The following is a 21,276-nucleotide window of genomic DNA, read 5'->3' as shown; positions in this document are numbered from 1 at the left end:
TATAAATAACTTTTTTCTTCTCTGGTTGAGCTCACTCTATGGTACAGACATATAATAAATAGATCGGATCTGACATCACTCAGCTGATCTATGAATCATCTCTCTATGAGTCCATTTGTGTAGCAGCAGTAGAGCAAAAAAAAAAAAAAATTAAAAATTAAATAAAAAAATAAAAATAATTATAAGCCAATGGAAACCGAGCTCCCCTGTTTCCCTGGAAAACCTTTTATAAATCCTTTAGTCATCGCTCGCGTTCCCCCCTGTGAAACTGCATGGTGGAGGCAAATCCAGGGGTCATTATAGTCCTACAACGTAATGGCAGCAAGTAATGGCAACCTATTTTTAAAAAGGTTTTACAAGCAAGAAACACGTTCAGGTGACATTACAACTTCGCCATGCTTGTTGGACATGCAGTGGAGGTGAAGCACAAAGGTAAGAAGGTATAGAGATGGGCAGCCGCTGGGTTTACGCAGAGTTTGGAAACACGTGTGAGCAGAGATTGGGACTGAATCTACAATGAATCTTCCGAGCGTCTTTCCAAGGATCGACCCACTTCCAGAGAAGCTCGCTAAAAATGCAGTGGAAGAAAAAAACCACGAGAAGTCCTTAGCAGGTAAAGGATGGCATAAACTAGCATTAAATTACGTGCTATTCTTCTCATGTACTGCGTGAGGGTGGTAGATATAATGCTTTAGAAAATAGAATACTAGTGATGTTTGATTGTCTGAGATACAAGAACTAGAAAAGCAATTGGCTACCTGTGCTGACAAGAGGCTACAGGTTGTAAGAAGTAGAGAGGCAAGAGAAGCAAAAGCACATATCCGGCTAGAACAGATCACGAGTCGGGGTGGGATATGAAGGCTCCAGGTACGTTTTAAAATCAGCAGGATCCCTCTGTAGTGTTTTGTCAAAGAAAAGAACGCAAGGTCTGAGGAACCACTGGGCAGACACGACGACATGACTTATTTCATTACAGAAAAGAAAAAAAAAAACAAGACCACCTCTGGAAAGAGGAGGGAAAAAAATGATAGTTTTTTGTTTGTTTTTGTTTTTTAAACACAGCTCGAGTCTTTGTCCTAATGATTTAGCTTGTCGCTGAGCATTATGTTGATGTATTATTGAGTGTTGCTCGACATCGCCAGTCCATTTGAAAACAGTATTTGGTTAAACTGCTCCCCCTTTTTCCCGTGTTTTTATTTAGAAAAAGAAAAAAAAAAGTCTGAGACAGCATTAGGCGTGTCGGATTACATTTGTTTATAGATGCTGACGTCCTTTGTTTCCAGCTCGTAAGTAAGGTGACTGATGACCATCTCCTCTTTTTCCTTGGCTGTGGTGCTGTTAAAATCCACCAGAAACACATCGAAATGCCCCACCCCATCTTCAGAGCCTTAACTCATATTATTTCAGTTTTGTCTTCCTTTCAGGGTGATAAGAAGCCGGGTCTGCAGCTGTGCAGGGAAAGCAGGAGGGATGGGGGAGAAATGGGATGATCAGGATTCTTCAGGAGGGTCAGCGTCCTCTTCAACAGGTTTTGGTTGCTTTGTCAGGATTGCTTCTGCTTCCTCAAACATCTGGGGAGAACCAAAAGAAGAACAGTGATTAAACATGTAAGCACAAGGACACAGTCCGTTTTAAAAAACTTCAAATCAAGTTTCAATTGATCTTACTGGCATAAATTGCACATCCTGGAAAAGTTCTTGTATGAAACGTCTTGAGGTCAGGCGAAATGCACAGTGGGATAAGAGATGAGAAACCTCAGAGTACAGGCAAATGTCATCAAACGCATATGAAAACTTCTCTTTTATCCTGAAGAGAGATGAAATATTTTAGAGACCTTGGAAAAACAACTTTAAAATGCATCCAGACTATATGCACAAAAGGGGGAAAAGGAGCCTTACGTCAGTAGTCCTGTTTCGTGGCCTTTGGTTCCTACGGAGGAGCTGAGGTTGATGATGAGGCGGAGCACCTCCTTCCTCAGTAAGACTCGAGAGGCGGGGCCGTCCTCAGATATCGCCTTGCCACCTGAGGGAAGCAAGCGAATATTTATACATACACTCTTATTTACGTTCACAAAACCAAGGGACTCATTATCACCCAATGGCACTTTATAAATAAAGTAACTCAATTAAAATATAACCCCATCTCCTCATAATTTATTACTGTCTCTAAAATTGGGTTTATTCATCATACAGTGAATTCTGAAGTGTGTGGGATGAGAAGAAAAACAGTCAAATCAGCCTGCAGCATGCCAGGTTTCCTAGCAACATTTATTGTTTATACATAGTTTGATATAAAAACTGCTATAAACTGATCCAGAGCTAGCGGCATGTGATTGATTGATAAAGTTCAATAAAACGTGATTAATTATTGCAGGGCTGAGTGGGTTGTTGGAGACGTGGCAGAGCTGGGTGGAGTGTGTTATTGGACACAAATGGGGAACTGGACTGGTTGCTGGCTGTGCGGGGCAGTGTGGGAAGCGCAGCTGAACTGGGGGGAGAATCCAGAGTGTGGAGAACTAATCCATAAATGCAGAGCAGAGCAGCTGAGTGGGGCGGCTCTTGGGCCTGAGCAGGAGAGCTGAAAACTGATGCAGAGCAGTGTGGATGATGAGATTTGTTTGACTCGTTAATTCGTTCAAATGTGATTCTTATTATGTTGGAACCAACCATGCAGTGATCTCAAGTCATTTGTAAAACTAATAAACTCCCTAAGACTTCATCTTAAATACTTATTCTGTTACATCATTTCTTGGAATAAGAAACATTGAATGAAAATTCAAAACTAAACCTTCAAGAAATTACTTCATTGTCAATGTCTGGGAGTTTGGGTTTAACTTTTATTTCTTATTAATGCTGCAATTTTATGCTGAAGTATCAATGTGTGTGTGGGCTTTTGCATTTGCTTATTCCACAGAACTGAACTTTAATCAAACATTAAGGACTGAATATTCCACAGGGCACAAAGTTTGACTCACTTGTCCTGCCACTGGTCATTTTAGGACACTCATCAACAAAAAAAAGATTAAACTAAACAGACTTTCCTAGTTAAATAAAGACTTCCTTTGTCATTCTAATTTGCTTTGATGGTCTAGAGAAAGAGAGAGGAAACAGGTGGAAAGAGAAAAAAGGTCCAACAAATGAGTTGATGGAGAAGGAGACAGTACGACTTTCAACTGGAACAAAGCAGCACTTTTTAATTTAGCATATTGTGGTTATTTGTGAGCTTACCAATGACAATGTCACCAGGTGTAGGTGTGCCAGAGACTGAACCTTGTGACACAGCAGCATCACTGCAGCCTGACACCCCAGAAAATTTTGACTGTGGCATCACCTCCAGGCGGTGGCCGCTCTGGCCTCCCCATGATGGAAAGTCGACAAAATCTGCGAGAAAAGATGGGAAGAAAAAAGCATTCCTTGAAGTATCTGTTAGGTTCAATCCGCATCCGTTCAAATGACTGAATGTGTGCGCGTGTCAGCTTACCTGTACGAGAGTGTGTGCTATTGATCAGTGGTTGGGTGGGGTATCCAAGGACGATCGCTCCCACGCAGTAGAGGCAGTTTTCTTCAGTGTGAACCTGCAGGCCCGTCTCCTCTGAGCCCACCATGTGGTTCGGGGTGTCTCCTCGGTGCACAATCAGCTCTGAGATACTAAACTGCTGCTTCAGCACTGGGAGGGCAGGACGATCACCTATAGAGGTGATAAGCACCAACAGAAATCAGTCTCTTGTCTTTGTGCAGCTTTGTTTCTTTCTTTCATAAGCTTTCAATAGTTTATTTAATTATGTGCAAAGTGGACGTTACCATCGCCGTCACCGAAAAGAAAACGTTTCCGCTCTTCCGATGGCGGGCTGATCCTCTGCTGAAAGTAGGCAGAGTCTCTGATGTGGAACATGTCATGGATGTCCATCGGCAGTGCAAGGCCAATGTAGTCGTCGTTACATCCGAAGGTGACGCTGGAGACCATGGAGCGTACTGAAGAGCAGCGGTGCAGGGTGCTTTGGTTGATTGGACTGAGTAGCTCTTCTTTATCCAAAGAGGCAAAACTCAGAGCTTTCAGAAACCTAGGGAGGGCAAGAGGAGAGGTGCGTGAGAGGATCCGGGGGGAGAGGCTGGGAAAGAAAAGGAACATGGGGAATAAATGGGAAAAAATGTTTGGTAAAAGAACAGAGAGGGGAAACTTTTTTTTGCTGCAGAACGCCATCAGAGCAGCGGCAGCAAAAGACATTTTGTCTCCATTGTCTGAGGTTTAAAGTTATAAATGAATTATTTTTCTAGTGCAATCAGTGGGTAATGTACAGGTTAAGAGTTATGAACTCATCTGTTACACCTTTGTATCAGAGGTTTAGCTCTTTTTTCACACTCTTTCACATTTCCTTATTTTCTGGTCCTGCTTTTTGCACTAACTTACCTTACCCACCACATTTTTTCTATGCATGACTTATCACTGTGATGCATTTATACTAGACACATTGTAAAACATCAAATTGCACTAATCTCTACCTGTTTGCCATTTATATTTTTAAGTTGGGGTCACAGGGGGGCCACTAGAAATTCACCAGTCTACGTGGGACTTACTTGCACAACAGGAAAGCACTGATGGATCAACTGTAGGCAAAGAGCAGTTAGTACTCTACTAAAGCAGCAACAACATATTGATCTGTCTGGACTGGTGCTAGAAGCTACATCTCTAAAGGAGGACACAAGCTAGGTCCACCCACCGCGGTACGAGTGTTCTGGACAGCCTGCGGTACGAACTTACGGCGCTGGGTTCTGGACAGGTAACCCTCCTATCTGATATCCTGACAGACACAGCAGAAGGTGCACAAAAAGACACCCTTCACCCCCCCCCCAAAAAAAATCTGTCATTCCAAAGGTACAAAAAAACTAAAAGCGAAAACTCAGGTTCAGGCATGTTTTTAAACATTCTTTAGGCTGACGGCTAACATCTTCACGTGGCACCAAACCTAAATTAAATACGCTCAAAAAGACAACAGAATAATAGAGATGGGTTAAGATGTTCCGTTTCCATGAAGCAAACCCTGCAGTGGAGCCGACTTACCTGCGGGGAGTTAGTCTGGAATCGAGACTGCCGCTCTTCATAGTGATGGTGTCTGTGAACAACACATCTTTGGCAGGTGAAGCCAGCGCTTCACTGTGAGACAAAGATGGGTGTATCCTCTGCTGCTGAAGCCTCTTCAGCGTAGCGTAGCCCAGCGCGTCTCTCGGGCTGGTGTACATGAAGCTACAATCAGCCAGGCTTTTTATGGTGGTCACTGAGGGGGACTTGAGAGACTGAGCCCGGCGGGGGAGGGTGTGGGAGGAGCCGGGAGGTACCAGAGAGACAGTGGAGGACTTGGATGTGGACATGTGGTTAGTCTGTGACTGGGGGGTGAGGGATGAGAGTGTTTTGACAGTCTTGGCAGACACTACTGTGTTGAGGCTCACGCAGTCAGAGGAATCCGGTTCGGCCTCCGGATGCTCCGGGTTACCAACGGTTTCCCGAGAGGGACTGGAGCTCATGGAGCTGATGCCGCTCGTTGTGGTGTCCGTGTTAAAGCTCTGACTGCGGCTTTTAAACTGAGTACCTCCGCCACCCCCTCCTACATTGCCTCCGCTAGAAGAGCCGCCATCTCCTGCTAGACGCTCCCGGCTGCTCTGCTCTCTCTCCCGGCTATGTTGCTCTGCAGCCCCCTGGCCTCCGAGAGTACTAAGTCCGAGGCCTGAGCCTCCTCCCTTCGACAGCCTGCCATCCACCAAGTGCTCCTCTGAGCCCCCTCTTGTCCCAACAAATGATGTCTCCAGACTGACCGTTGGACTCTTTGGCATTCCTCGGCCATTAAAGATAGGGGTAAAGTCCCCCTGGTTTGGGCTGTAGACAGAGGGCTCTGTCACTGTCCTGTTCCGCCTCATACTCCCAGTCTTGAGCTCAGTGGGGGTTCGGGAGCCCGATGGTGTCTTGGGGTCACTGGTGGAGCGCAGTTTCTTGCTGGGGAGAGACAGGGAGTTCAGGAAGCGAGTGCGAACAAAGCGAGTAGAGGCCAGTATTGTAAAGGGGCTACGGTCTTTGACTGGTTTGGAGTGTAAGTATAAAGAAGTCTCATCCGACTGGTCCAGAACATCACACTTGTCATCATCCAGGATGTACATGTCTAAGAGAAATGAAATTAATTAAAAACGTCCAACTTCTAGCAATAATTACTGATTATTATAGAGATCTGTTAAAGAAACAAAACATAAATTTCAATCGTTTTGGAGAACATGGTGACAAAGCAAAGGCAATGTGCTACGTACTTGGTTGAGACTCGCTCTCGCTGTTGTGGCGGGAGCTGGTGGACTCCGAGTTTAGACTGAGCGTGCTCGGTACTGAAGAAAGTTCAGAGGTCAGCTGCGTGTCCACTTCGTCTGGAGTGACGGGCCACAGCGTCCTGCGACTGTGTCTGACTGCATCCCAACCGAACTGTTTTAGTACCTCACAGCCCTGCTTGGTCTTGGTGATCACACCCAGCACATACACACATGTCCTGTGGACACCAAGTGATAGTCAAAATACAAAATACTGCTCTATGAAATTTAAAAAAAAAACACACACAAAAAAAAAACAGTCTGACGTTACATGTTCCATAGTAACGCTTTTTAATGTAACTGAATAAAAGACAAAGAAAGAAAAGCTCACCCTCGCACTGACAGCACCTCACAGTGCTGAGCCAATGCAAGGATATCAGGAATGACGTTCTCCTCCTGCAGGAGATTCAGACCCCAGTTTGAAGAGCCAATGTTGCCCTGAAAAAACAAACGAAAAACAACCACAATCAAGCCCATGTCTTTGTATTATCATTAAAGATTAACTTATGTGACACGGATTAATCTGCGTTACTGACTAGTGCCCAGAGAGCAGCTTTGAGCTGTTTGATGCCCTCCCAGGTGTCCAGCATCGGGGAGCGAATCGTGTAGCTAAGGTCAGGCACTACACTCTGGAAACAGATGGGGCAAAAATAAAAGACAAATGGCACTTTAGTCCTACAGAACAGCTGAATGATCATTTTTAGTTTAAAAAAAAAAAAAAAAAAAGAGAAGAGAAGAGAAGAGAGAGACCTTACCTGAGCCTCTAATAAATGACAGCCTGTCTTATCGTGAACCAGCTGACCATACAAGTGCACAGGGAGATAGACGTTTGGTCTTTGTAACCTGGAGACATGGCCAAAGAAATCAGGCACAGTCAAAAACCCATTCACTGCTACAGCTCATCGAATGGCCCCAAATTTCACCCTTCTTACCTTTGGTTGCTGCGTCTGACGTAGTTGTCTCCATCGACAGGTTTGCGGTAAGTTGTTAGTGCTTCATTGAGCTGCTCCTCTATCTGGTCCACATACTTAAGATTATACTCCTGCAATGCACAGTCTACTTAATATTCAATTCAATTCAATTTTATTTATAGAATGCCAAATCACAACAACAGTTGCCTCAAAGGTGCTTTATACTGCAAGGTTAAGACCCTACAATACAAAGAAAACAGAAAAAAACCCAACAATCATATGACCCACTATGAGCAAGCGCTTTGGCGACAGTGGGAAGGAAAAACTCCCATTTAACAGAAAGAAACTTCCAGCAGAACCAGGCTCAGAGACGGGCAGCAATCTGCCGTGACCGGTTGGGGTGAGGGGAGGAAACTCATTTGTATGTGTCCTTGTTATAGCCACATGATTTCAGAATATTTTAAATGAGATTTCATTAAGCTGTCTGCTGATATTTGAATAATACCTTTTGCCATTTATCCAGCTGTTTGCTGACATAGCCCCTCTCATTGAGGTAGGAGAAACCTTTAGGAATGGACAGGAACCTAAAAATGCAGGGGAAAAAAAGATGTAGAGTGTGTTCAAGAAGGACTATTTCAGAGTGACACACTGTTTTTGTAATGTTGTAGTGGTAAACACCTACCTGAGGAGCAGTAAGAGGCCTTTGTCTCCCAGGTGGGACACAGCTGGTTTCAGCTGGATTAGAGCGTGAAGGTTGGCCTGTAAAGCAGCAGAATGGGCACGAAACGAAACTGTCAGATAACACGATGGGCTTAATCTTATCTGCTTTTGCTATTTTATTATTTAATTGCTTTGCTGAGAACAATCTAAGCGGCATCATCACTCACCTTGTCTTCACACGCCTCATCCAGTATGTCCAGGGCCTCCATGGACACAGCCTTGTTGTGGTCGTGAAGCTGTGTGACCAGCAGCTCCATGCCCCAGCTACTGAAGAACTCCACGCCTGCACGCAGCAGCACGCGGAGGTGCTTGGTAGCATACAGCCTGCACGTCTGCACAGCGAGACAAGAAGTATTGTGTGATCAGGGGTAGTGCGAACATTTAATTGCCAAGAGGCCTACGACTTCTCAGAAGGTGTGGTGGGTGGAGGAAAATGAGGTGATCGGGTGTGTTTAGAAAAAGAAAAAAGGGCAAGTTTGGCAATAGATGATTCAGTTTATTTTATGCCTGCAAATGTGGCAGTGTGATAAGAGGTTGCTGACCACTGTGCATGAAAAAAAAACAAAAACTTCCCCATTACTACTAATTACAATATTAGTGTTTTAACAGCTTGCTTACATCAGTAGAAGCAGTGAGGATCTTGGAGAGGATCACTCTGGCCAGACCATCTCTGCTGTAGTCCAGTGTGGATACAGCGAGTTTCAGCACAGCATCCTGGTTCTTTACAGAGCACAGATTCAGCAGGCTGAAAATAGAGGGGAGAAAAAAAAGTGCAAATGTCACCTTGCAGGATGTTTTTAATCAAACAGCTCTGACACAATTTCACTCTGCAGGCCTGGAAAAGCTCAAAATAGATTAAAGACTTTTCTGCTCACTCACCACTGAAACAGGCCACATTTCTCTAGTAGTTTGACTCCCTGTGGGTGTGCCGAGAGCGTCCCCAGGAAGAGGAAGTAGTGTTGGCTGAGTGTAGTGAGCAGGCCATTACTCTGCAGACAGCGCTCGGGCTTCATTCCAGAGGACGAGGAGAGCCACGATACCATGTCCTTCACCAGGTCCTCCAGGTAACCCTGGCCATCCTGGTTGATGGCGGGGGAAAAAATAAAGCGTCAAAAACAAAGGTGGGTTCGTAAATGACCAAAAAGAAGAAATAAATTAGAGTACGAGCATCAGTGTAAACCTCTCTAACCTCATCGGAATCCATGAGGAACTCAACAAACTGACAGCCAACCACAGTGAGTTGTCTGGCCTTTAGGTGATCCAACGCAAGCCCTGCGTACAACTTACTACTGGGCTTATAAAAGTACAGCAGCCTCCGAACAAACCTGCATCAGACAAAAACAAATAGAAATGTAAAACAGGATGTGAGAAAAACACGCTGAACAAATTCAGTTTCTTGTAATGAGCTGTGGTTAAATAAAAAAGGCTTACTTGTGCATCTGTTCATCTTTGTTGTTCCTGAGGTTTACATTTGGCCACTGAGAAGACAAAAAAATACCCTTTTACACATGTAAAAACAAAACATCGAGTCTGTGGTGGTACATGAGAACAGCCTGACCTTGAGGATGGTGGCAATAAGCAACCAATTCCACTCCAAATTCTGCTTGTGGTTGAGAATCTGACTGTCTCGCAGATTCATCATCAGTGCTTCTTCTGTGTCCTGAGCACAGAAGCAGAAAAAACAGAAGCTGTAAATATGAAAGTAAAACTACTTTTTTTTATTTAAATGTTTAAACTTTTGGCTTAAATTGTTCAAATCAGGTTTGCAGCAAATAACAGCCTCCCTCTTTCTAGCTACACTAAACACACCACATACTTTGCAACAAACACACAGAAGCCAAAGCCAAGACCAACCGTAAGATGGAAAATACGTAAAAGATGTTGATCTTTACCTTAATGACATAGATGTCTTTGTGGACACGTGAATCTCTGCGGTTATGTGACGACACAGACTTGCGAATGATGTGGTCCAGATAAAGACTGTGCGGTTTCAAACCTTTCTTCTTCTTCTCATGGAAACGTTTCAGATTGTTGACGGCTGCACTTGCTCGCCTAGAGCGCATAGAGACAAAGATGGAGGATGTTTTAAAAGTGGTTTAACAACTAGTACGTATTCAAGTAAATCCTACAAGTTAGTCGGCGACCAGTTGGCGAGTAGTGGCTGGATGAAATTTTCAAAATGATCGAGTTGGTGTGACATGTTACACCAACTCGTTATAGCTGAAAATGCACAACTTTGAACGTTGAAGGCGAACAGATCCCTTTTCTTCCACACGAACTACAGGTGACCACGGCAATCTGCTTGCAACCAATGTAAATCCAAGGAAGCTTATTGTGCAGCACCCACTTTTCAACCTCCAGCAACCACTCGTCAACCGGTCGTGGACACGCTTTATTAGCGACTGATTGTTACCAGCGAGTCAATGACCAGTCTATAGCCCTGAAATCAGCACTACTGATAAGAACATCTTTATGAGAGAACACTGCAAAGAATGATGACTAAAGATTAGAGGAAATTATTTTGTTACAATAAAAAAAACAAGAGTGATTGCGTGTGTGGCAGTTTGTACTCACAGTCGTTTCTCTTGGGGGATGTCAAAGGAGGCTGCCATGTTGATGAGAGTGGGAAGGCAGTGCAAGTGGTGACTATGGGAATGAGGAAGGATGGTATTTGCCTGATCAAGAGAGAAATAAAACCTTGGTGAGTATAGCAAAAGAAGCCAAAGGAGTCAAAGAAACAAAGATATAGCTTAGAAACTTTTAGAAATGCACAAAATTATACTTTTTTTTATTACCATGTGTAAAAGGTCTCCCAGAAGGATGGTGGCCCTGACAGCAAGCTGGTCATCGCTACTGGTCACAACTTCAACAAGGCCCTACAGTATCAAAAATAAAGGCACAAGGAAGGACATCAATATAAAAGCCACCCAAAAGCTGTTAATAAAATACTGTGAAACACACACTCCTAGCCTGAGTAAATTAAACCTATTGTGCTTTTACTGTGTCAGCTCACCTCTAAAAGCCCGCTGGAAATGAAGGCAGAAAGAACAAATGCCAGGTAGTTGTCCATTAGGTCAGGCCTAATAAAGGGAGCAGATAAAAATCATTTTATGGCTTGTTTACACACTGAAGTGACAACAGTTCTGTCAATATATTTCATTTCTATCCTGTGCTTTCGTTTGTCACCTAGAGCGGGCCCGATGGGGTAGGATAACTTTGGCCTCGGCAGCAACAAACCCGTCAGACAGTCTCCAGGTGTCCTGGAACCTGGCGGGGTCTGAAGGAGAACAGAGCAAACAGACCAGTCTGTCAGTGTGTGTAAAACATGGACCTACTAGGGGTCTAAAAGAAATTTTGTTCTACATTTAACCAAAGGCTGTACTGAGATAACATATGAAATGCTGAAACAAAGATTTTTTTTTAATCTTAAGCAGGACAAAATGCTAATTTTTGAAATTGATTGCATTAACACATTTCAAAAAAGTGGAGCTGGAACATTTTTCACACTATGTCAGAGAACAAAAGCACAAACGTGTCGTAGTTTCCTGGTGATTTAGAATTTAAGCTAACTTTTTTTTAGTTCAAAACACACCAAATGTAGTCAGTGGGTCACTAAATGCAATTTATTATGTAGACATGCAGACTGTGCTTCGGTGCTGTCCTGCTAAATGAAAGCGTTTTCCTTCAAATGGACTTTATGATCATGTTGCTCCAAAAATTTCTACCTTGTGTATCATTAAGCATTATTTGGGCCTTCACAGATTTGCCCAGTTATCCATGTAATGTGCACTAATTAATCTCCAAACCCCAGCAGATCCTGGTAATAAACAAGATGGCCCCTCTTTACACTACAGAATGAAGCAGATGAGACCACTGGGCAGCTTTCTCCCTCCTAAATGAGCTCTGGTTGGCTCAGGAAGGACAGCTGGATTTTTGGATGGTCTAATTTGTATCTGTGGATCCAACTATGAACTGTGTCCACAGATAAAAATATTCAGAAGTGTTCCTAAACTAGAAGTCCCCATCCCCTGGGACACGAACAGGTCCCGGTCCGTGAGTCATCTGGCACCAGGCCACAAGAGTTGAGGTTTGGGTGTGAAATGTATGGTTTTCAGGGTTTTTATCGTTAACTCTGTTTCCGTGTTGTAGTTGTGTTTCTTATTTTGAAAGAAATATTTGCGTGTTACCATAGTGACCAGAGAGCATTAAGGGGCAGAGAGGAGGATGTTACTTTCATTGTTGTTGGCGCATTTCAGGAGGACGCAGCTAATAAAGTTGCACAATAACACAGTGAATTTGCATTTATTATTATTATATTTACAAAACACCACAGCTTTTGTCTTGGTCGTATCATTTTATTTTGTTGTATTTATCCGCGACACCTTAAAGGCCAGTCCGTGAAAATATTGTCTGACATTAAACCGGTCCGTGGCGCAAAAAAGGTTGAGGACCGATGCTCTAAACCCAACAAAAACCTGTTTTTGATGCAGTGTCACACAAGGGCCCGAAGACCACGGTCATTTAGTGTTGGTTTTCTGACGCTGTCTCGTTTCCCATTTTCTCCAAATCTTTAATGATATTTTGTGCGATAGATGACTAAGTCGCATTGTTTTCTGCTTTTCACACCCCGTCGTGTTACTTATTAACCTAACAAGCAGTCAGATCTTCAACCAGGTGTTTTTTTTCCTTCTTATATTACATAACTGTTCCAATCTCATGCTTCCCCTCTTAACTTTAGTGAAATGTGCTATTTACATCAAATACTTAATATAACAGTTCCACTGCTTGTTTTTATATGGGGATTAAATTATTTGAAAATTAGATATTTTTTACTTACCAACACTTAGAAGGGCTTCAGTGAAGTCTTGCGTTACAATGGGCACAGGAAGCCTGAATATCTCATATAACACTTCCAACAAGCCTTTCTGCAAAATTGGTTAAAAATAATTATATAGATATGGCAAAAGCGGCATTGTTAAGTAGCGGAAAAGAACAGTTAGAACTAATGTTAATGCTGTGTAAAACAGTGATTTGCAAGCTTGAGAGAACCCAATGGTTTGATAAGATGGCATGGCAAAAACACTCTGTGCTTTAAGCCTCTGAAGCCAAGCAGACTTAACATTAGTAAAAAGGCTGTTTCATACAGGAAATTTTGGTTGATTTTTAATTTCTAACGCAACTCCATCTAACCGCTGCACAATAAAAACAATCGCTTGATTGGAATCTTCACAGGCAAGAATCAGAAAAATCTGTGTTTTTGAATATCAAACTTCCTTAAGGGCCAAACATTTTTTTACTCACCCTAACTTCCATATTTGGTATGCAAAGTAAGCCAATTAAAGACTGGATTCCAGAATTTCCAGCCTTGCATAGGTTGATAATTCCTGAGACAAAAAAAGAGAGAGAGAATAGGAGATATTTAACAGTGGGTATTCCTAACAAGTATGTACAGTAAGAATAATATTAAAGCCCTTACCGGACCAGGAGCGGAAAGCAGCCACTATAGCCATTCGGCTGGACAAAAAACGGGCTTCTCTGTCTTCCCTGTGAACAAGAAAAACACACGTTAAAGAGTGGACATCATGTTCTGTGCACACAACATCGTTATGATCTTTCAGCCGGTGGTTGTTCAGACTACACAACACAAACAAAACATAAAAGATCTTTTATAAAAATCTGACTTCACATCCTCTGGCAAGCCGCTGCAGAGTCAAGCCACCCTGACAACAAGGGTCGCCTAACAAAAACACTACACAAACCCTCCTCTCTCTCGCTCTCTCTCTCTATGCACAGTTCAACCACAGGCTCTTCATACCACCTAAACACACACACTCACTTGAGTTGCCCCTCAGCCGTGTCTGCGTTGTGACGGTAGTGAAAATCAGTGAAAGGCGCGAGGATTTGCTGGAGAACAGAGAACAAAAACAGAGAAAATTGATGCATACAAAACAACAGTAAAGCGAGCTTCAAATTACATCTCTATTTACTACTGTCAGGAAAAATCTTGCAGTAATAATTAACCTGCTGCACATGTTATATAACATCTGTGTGCCTGCAGTGATGAGCTGCTACTGTCCCAAGTGTTTACAGACAATGAGGCTTTGGAGAAATGCTGTAACTGATTACTGTAAGCTCCATGGGAAAGAGACGGGCACCTACAGCTCTGCTAATCCTGACTGGAATGGCTCCCAGCACAGTGGCTCATTTTTAAACAGAAGCTTCTTCTCAATTCATAAACTATGTGTGTCAGTGTGTGTGTGTGCACAGACCTCCAACTCGACGTCAACACGCACATACTGGCGGGTGCGTGGGTGGTTGAGTAAGTGGAGGATAGTGGTGATAAGTGCTTCGTTGATGCGACTTAGTTGACAGTCTATCACACTCTTAAGGATGGTGCTGAGGCCTCCCCGTTTGGCCACCACCTCTGGGTTCTTCAGGGCTACACAGGCAATGGCGATAATAATAATATTAATAATAATGTCAAACAACAATAGTTCTCCACAAGTTTTTCTGTTCACCCAAAGAGCACCATGCATAGCAACCGCACCGGCCTGCATCTTTAAACACCAGGCACTTTACCTAGCTCGCAAACGATGGCGATGGCGGCGCGCACCATGCGGTCTCTCTCCTGCAGGCCGTCGGTCCCCACAGCAATTAAAGAGTTTGCAATAGACGTGGGGAAGAGCATTGCGTTGACAGTGATGATCTACAGAGAGAGGAAGAGGACGGGAACATGAGTCATCAAAACAAGTCACGACAAAGAGAGGCAAAAAATAACTTCACTGTTTTGCTTTTTTTATGGCTGCTTTTTGGAGAACTCCAGAAAAAGAAGATCAACTTTTGAAATGCCAAAACAGGATCTGACTATTCTGAAGGTCACATATTTAGTGCTTGTAAAACTGGTAGTTCCTTCAAGAAATTAAAGCTGAAACCACAGCACTATGACTCTAAGCGCTGTGTGAAGATTTACAGTAAACTACTAAACTATAAATAACCCCGCCTGCAGACACATGCAAACCATCCCCACTGACACTCCTGCTAACCCCGGGAGCTTTCTGGTGGCATTTCGCTGGCACAGGAGTGAGCAGTGAGGGCAAATTCCTCGAGTGACATGAGAGCGACTCTGCAAATGGTCAGAAGGAACAAAGATCACCAAAACACACGCCTTGTTTTTACCTTTCGGACAAGTCGTAGAGCCTGAGTCCTCTCACCCTCATTACTCTGCTGGATGTCAATGCATCTGAAAAAATCCACAATCATAACAATCAGTCATGTACCATGGTTGGGCCGAAGAAGAAGACTGGCTGAAGCATGGTACTACAAACACCCTAACAACTTAACTAAAAAAACCCAAACATTTAGTAAGATAACAACTGTTACACCTGACTGGGTGGTTCAAAGCAGGAGCTCACCTGGCTATCAAGTAATCCACCTGTAGTCTGAGGACCTTCTGCAGTACGCTGGTATCTCTGATGAGGTAGCGAAGCGCCCGCAACCCCGCAGCACGCACTTCTTTAGCTTCATTAAGGAGAGCTAGTCGCAGACTAGAGATTAAAAACAAACAATAAAGTGACTAAAATTAGAGCACGGACAACCTGACACAAGATATGACTATTTCCTTCATTACTTCATTGACTGGTACTTTTCAATCGCACATTCACGTCATCATTATTCCAAATCCAGAACAGCTTAACAGCCAGAGTAAATAAAAAGCGCACATTAAATAGGACACACTTACACTATTATCGGTAGCTGAGATTACTTACCAAATGATGATTTCTTCATATGTAAACCCAAAATTTTCCTCACGGTGGCCAATGCTGCACAGCAGCTATAAAACAGAAACATAAAAATGGTTTCAATATGGCCATGACTCCATTAGCATGGTTTTAGTGAAGGACGAGAGTAAATCGAGCCCAGTCAGGTACATGTTGATTTAATGGATAACTGTGAATGAAAAAAACGTGTTCAACTCATTTAGAGGCTCTAAGTAGGAAACCCATAGAGGCAAAACACTTGCCACTATTTGTCGCTTAAGCACATGCTTGTATGATAGTACGTCAAAACACAAAGGACATAAAATAGAGTCTTCAATAGTCGGACTAACTCTGTTGTATTGTTCTCTCATAGCCTAGATATGTGCTCCTATTTTCTCTATCCTATCAGGTCTGGCAGTCAGTGTGACCCTGTTTCCAGCATGAATGTCTACCTTTAGCAATTCCCTAAAGGCAGGTAAGGCTGTGCAGTATGTCGTAAAAAAAATCACATCTCAATATGCATATAAAAGGAGTACTCATCAAATACACTTTTTCTTAAATTTATTTATTGATCTGAGAGACCAGAGGAGGAGGCCAGAATGAGCCCGGGAAAGACTCCAAAGCGGCCCACTGGACAGCTTTGGGAAATGTGATGAAGCGCACAGACTTATGACCCTTTTAACTGTATTTTCATAACTTTTACAGCTTTCCTACTGATAAAAGACCCCTCACCACTGCTATTGATAATACAGCTAAGTAATTAAGTAACGTATAAACAATTAAATGAAAAAAGTTCCTGTTTTTTCCACTATGTACTATAACATGTTTCCATACTAGATAGGAAAAAAGGACAATGAAAAATTCACATGTTATAAAACGACGGTCTGGGCAATGAACTACTACTACTACTTTTTCTGTAATTTTACAAATTTATCACGTAGGCTCAAAGTAGGATGTATGTAGCCCACAATTCAAAATGACTTTACACGTATGATTTTGAGGATGAGAGACAATATAAATCTGTGGTAAACACAGTGAAATAATAAAATAAAGAGTTGCAGTACTTGTAACTATTAAATCAAAGAGAGAGAGGGAGACAGAGAAATTTTAAAAAATGTAGCAAAACAAACAAAAAAATAGATCGATCACTTCTCCCTTTTACTGCAGAAAAATGGCCTTGTGGGCCCTTTATGTGGGAAGTGAATGAATCTGCTGTCACTGTGTAAGAGGTAACATTGCCAGAACAAAGCCACAGCAATTGCGAAGTATAAGCCAGAAGGGTATTCAAATGACTGAAATCAGCTATAAAGTGTCAGCCCCATGTTTCTATGTAATCATTATCCAAATCTTATGTGGAGTGTTTACATCTCCCTAATAACTGTAGAGCTGCACACAACAATTAGTGAGAGTGTGAACTCTAATCAATATTTTACATATTTAATGTTCCAAATATGGTCTTATATGTTCTGTAACATCGTTCTTAGAGGTACACTGAGGCTCCTTCACACAACAAGTCAATGCTCCTCCATCACAGTTGTCTATTCTGCCATGTGTCTCCTAATGAAAGTGAACCACTGTAGTACTTTTGGTTTAAACTGTTCCTCAAAGTTGAGCATAAATTTCCTAAAGCACAGCAGAGCATGAGGCAAGACGGAGCAGGGTGGAATGGGTGATGAGAGGCAAGAAGGAGTACAGGGTTGTTTTAAAACAGCTGTGATGTCAGAGCCCAAACAGGCAAATGAGAGGAGAGGAGAGGAGATGGGGACAGGGTGCACGTGATGCTCTCCAGGGGGTGGGGGATTAGCTAACCCTCACTGTCCTGGAACCCTTATAAGGAATCGGAGTCATGGTGCTCTAATGGGACACACACACATCATGGCTATAACCCTCCAGTCAGTTGTAAACAAGAGAGTTAGGTGTACAGATTACAGGCACACAAACCCATGCTCTCACTCAGCCTCGAGCCTGCTCCAGTGCCAACTGCACAGTTGTAGGAGGGCCAGTACTCACTTGCCACACAGCTACCAACAATTGTTTACAATATGCTTATGACCGGCAGTCAGAAGTGGTCTGAGGCAGTGTGGTGAAAGAGGAAATCAGGATATAGCTATGATCAGGATTAAACTCTCCTGTAAACATGTGCATGGACAACTGCAGATACCACAAACCAGTAGTGTTCTGATAATACTGGTTTTTAGTTAGCTTCCTTAAAATACTGCACATCACTGTCTTTGCACACAGACACAGACAGAGCTGTCACAACAAAGTGAAGAGCAGACAAATACCTGCACTCAGATGACAAACTTTATACCAATTCGACCCCAGCGTAGTTGCAGACGGAGAGAGTGAAACTGTGGTAAATTAGACAGTTGTGCACATGGCTTTGATTTTTTTTTTCCCCACCTGAGGTGACAGTCAGCAAAGCCAGTGTGCTCAAGGCACAAGAAAGTGCTAGTTTTCTATCTCACACTCATCTCGCAATCATTAACTCATTTTCTCCACCCCTGTTATTCCTGTTCAAAATAACAGGAAGGAGAGTACTCCAGCATGTTTTGGGCTGACAGGAGAAAAACACCCTCGAGAGGTCACTAGTCCTGACCAACAGGGCTGACCTGAAGGATGAGCGATAACACTAAAACAGATTTTTTTTAATGAGCAAAAAACTTACATTTCATACTCTTTTTTTTTATTGCAGTCATTCTACAATCAACTGAAGAAGACACTTAGATGAGTGACGAAACGCTTCTCCCACTGAAAACACTACGTCCAGATGAACAGATTAAACTTTTGGGGATATTATAGCTATTATTCATCTCTGCATCAGTAACATTTACTGCTGTTAAGTGAATCAGAGCAGTTATACTGCATGGTCAAAAGAATTTAAAACCTGCATATGCTCACATGTGTTACAATCCATGTTAGGATATTTGTGTTTTAAGCCTTGCTGAACTGAAAATCCTCCTAAATCCTCTTTTTTTTAATCATCCACATTAAAAACCAGAAGAGAAAAAAATGACTAAAGTAATCTTTTCTTCTTCTTTTTTTAACAAATCAAAGTCTCGGGTCCATACAAACAATAACCAGACACTATTAATCTCAGATTTCAAAGTCTGAGCGCTGCTCCAGATGCACATTAGACTGAAGTGCTCTCCTATCCCTCGAGCTCCTGTTATATTCACTGTCAGCATCACAGTGACAGGCACAACTAGGCCTGCTGGCATCAACACCCAAGAGGAAAAGATCAAGGAGAGGTCAGTGGTGACACTACAGAGGAGGAGCAGCTAATCAATCTTGTGAGATATCTGAACCCAGTGAACCCTCTCAAAAAGCTGCATGTCTCACAACATTTCAGCGAGGCAAAACTGTCTTTAAATGAGGCAAAAATTATCAGAGCTTGACAGCGTTACCTTTATGAAGTTGTTCAGGTGGCCCAGTTTTCGCATGTTACTGACTCCGTGCGGTTTGGCCACATTTTGAAGGATTTCACGGAAGTTTTCTGACGGTTCTAAAGGAGAATGAAAAGGAAATACAATGTAACTAAGGGAGGCGTTAAGCCATATTGCCATAATAATATCAGTCAATGAACCGTAATAGATATCCTGCAGGAAGGAAGTTGGTTTAGCTGGAACTAATGTAGAGTGTACAATCAAAACAAAGGCTAGACACTAAAATAGCCAGACCTGAGCGGGAAGTGTTTTTGTTTTCAGTTCCTTTCAACTATCCTACGTTAAATATTTTGACAAACGGGAACCGCATTTTAAAACAGAATCGTCTGAGCGTGGTCGACGCCTAAACGCCCGCTTTGCGTGGGATGACTTCCAGATATTGCCCTGCAAGACAAATGTAAACATCGCACAAACTGGGAAAACACCAGCTTAATGAGCTGCGCAGATCACTTTCTCCTCAACAACAAAGCGCAGCAGATGATAAGCCTGATTACGCTGCAGCTTGTCAAAAAGTAACAGCTATCAGTATTAGTCATCAGTCTCACTGCTCCAAACACTGCACTCAATCCATCGCTCAAAAGTGGAAATGAGAAAAATGCCAGCCCAAAGGGTTACTTTGGTAACAAGCATTTGTAAACATCACGAGCCAATCTTACAGTAAGTTATGAATACATCACATTTTAATTGATGCCACAGTGATTACATGAACTTAGCATGCACATTTGTTATTTCATAACTTTAAACCTCTGGGAACTGACATACTTTATTTTCCCCAGTTTTGGTATTATCAGGAAGAACATGTAAATAGTGCAAATCGCACTGAAGCAGCTGATAGGTTAAGTGTATAGACTCTCCTGTGGTGAAGATTTTAATGTTGTCAGTCACACATATTTCAGGTGAGCATGTCTCTAGTTGAGACGATTGTAATGAATCTAGCAGGGATCTGGGCCTCCAGGACTCAGACACCGCTGCTCCGTGTAAACAAACTGCTATGCAGTGTTGATGCTGGAGGAGTAAATCTGACAAGTTGTGCAGCTGTGTTATCAGTGCTCCTCTGGAAGAACCACCGTGTGTTGCCTTAATGCTTCTCGGCGCACAGCTTTCAGACTCAATTCCCCCAGCCAGTTAGCGATGACAAATGCATGACTGCAACTCTTATGGCTACTTGGCTAAATAACAGGCTATCGTGCCCACTCACGCCGATCAAAATAACAGAGCGTCTTCATGGCTGGTTAGCTGGGGCAGCTAGCTAACGCTAACTCAGCTAGTTAAGTTAGCTCGTTGCCGCCTGTTGTTATGACATCGATAGCGACGTTTTTAGACCAAACAGTGAGGGAAAATGGCGAAATAACAACAGCAGTGACGGGTCAAGCGCGTACACTGTCTAGACTTTCACCACGCGGGGCTAGCGTTTGCAGAAATCGCCCTCATCCATTTTGAACAATAATCGCTTTCAGGGTGATGTGATGAAGCCTCTGCTTACCTCTGCTCAGATCCAGCGGTACGTTCTCCTCCCCGCTGTCATTCCGACCTGTCAAAAACACACACCACGGACACGCCGAGACATTACTCCAAGGTCATCGCGTGCGTGACAAAATCATATTTTGCAATATCCTGCTTTTACAGCAGCCGCTGAACCGAGGTTTTTGTGCTTACCTCGCATCCGAAGACTCCGGATAGGACGGCCGCGGAAGCTGGCCGCCATGTTTCCAGGAACATACACAACACCGGAAACTTCGCGGGTTATCGCGAGACAGCAGACGACAGAAGGACCGCAACAGATCCTCAGCAGACCTAAGATCAGCTGGATCCTCCTTAATATCCCTCTAATCTTACCAGTGATAAAAGCATAACTCTGATCTGGCGACTGTGTTAGGGTTAGCAAAGGGGGATCTCAACGCCATATAATTTCTATCACAAATATTATCATTTCAGGTAAAGTTAATTTTTGACTTGCCTTATCCATTCATTTTTTATTGTTTAAGTATATTCTTCCTCTTCTTTTCCCTATTATTATTATTATTATTATTATGTCTACATTTAACATTGGTTTTGATTGGAAAAAAAAACTTTCAATAATTCATGTCTATGAGTGGCTCCA

At 42.8% G+C, this 21,276-nt stretch overlaps 1 protein-coding gene across 2 annotated transcripts; it reads right to left on the bottom strand.

Moving 5' to 3' along the window:
- Positions 1-1,202: 1,202 nt before the first annotated feature.
- On the bottom strand, positions 1,203-20,968 carry LOC113033494 (rapamycin-insensitive companion of mTOR). 2 transcript variants are annotated; one of them, XM_026187331.2, is made up of 37 exons: positions 20,832-20,968; positions 20,659-20,706; positions 19,137-19,234; positions 15,739-15,803; positions 15,385-15,516; positions 15,149-15,212; positions 14,552-14,678; positions 14,242-14,411; positions 13,809-13,876; positions 13,449-13,516; positions 13,274-13,356; positions 12,810-12,897; positions 11,159-11,249; positions 10,986-11,052; positions 10,768-10,848; positions 10,547-10,647; positions 9,865-10,024; positions 9,531-9,632; positions 9,404-9,450; positions 9,162-9,297; positions 8,852-9,051; positions 8,591-8,717; positions 8,140-8,304; positions 7,935-8,011; positions 7,758-7,836; positions 7,274-7,383; positions 7,097-7,184; positions 6,878-6,970; positions 6,673-6,779; positions 6,291-6,520; positions 5,059-6,148; positions 3,801-4,108; positions 3,481-3,687; positions 3,228-3,380; positions 1,899-2,022; positions 1,668-1,806; positions 1,203-1,571 (listed from the first exon to the last, which is right to left on the bottom strand). In XM_026187331.2, exons 1-37 carry the CDS (start codon positions 20,878-20,880, stop codon positions 1,491-1,493), a joined length of 5,223 nt encoding a protein of 1,740 aa, XP_026043116.1. In that variant the 5' UTR covers positions 20,881-20,968; the 3' UTR covers positions 1,203-1,490. The 2 variants fall into 2 exon arrangements, with proteins under 2 accessions (XP_026043116.1, XP_026043117.1); XM_026187332.2 differs by having other exon boundaries at positions 3,801-4,060.
- Positions 20,969-21,276: the final 308 nt, after the last annotated feature.

This window comes from Astatotilapia calliptera, chromosome 12, assembly GCF_964374335.1.
Source record: "Astatotilapia calliptera chromosome 12, fAstCal68.1, whole genome shotgun sequence".
In the NCBI taxonomy this organism is placed as follows: Eukaryota; Metazoa; Chordata; class Actinopteri; order Cichliformes; family Cichlidae; genus Astatotilapia; species Astatotilapia calliptera.
This window is presented reverse-complemented; position numbering and strand designations above follow the sequence as displayed.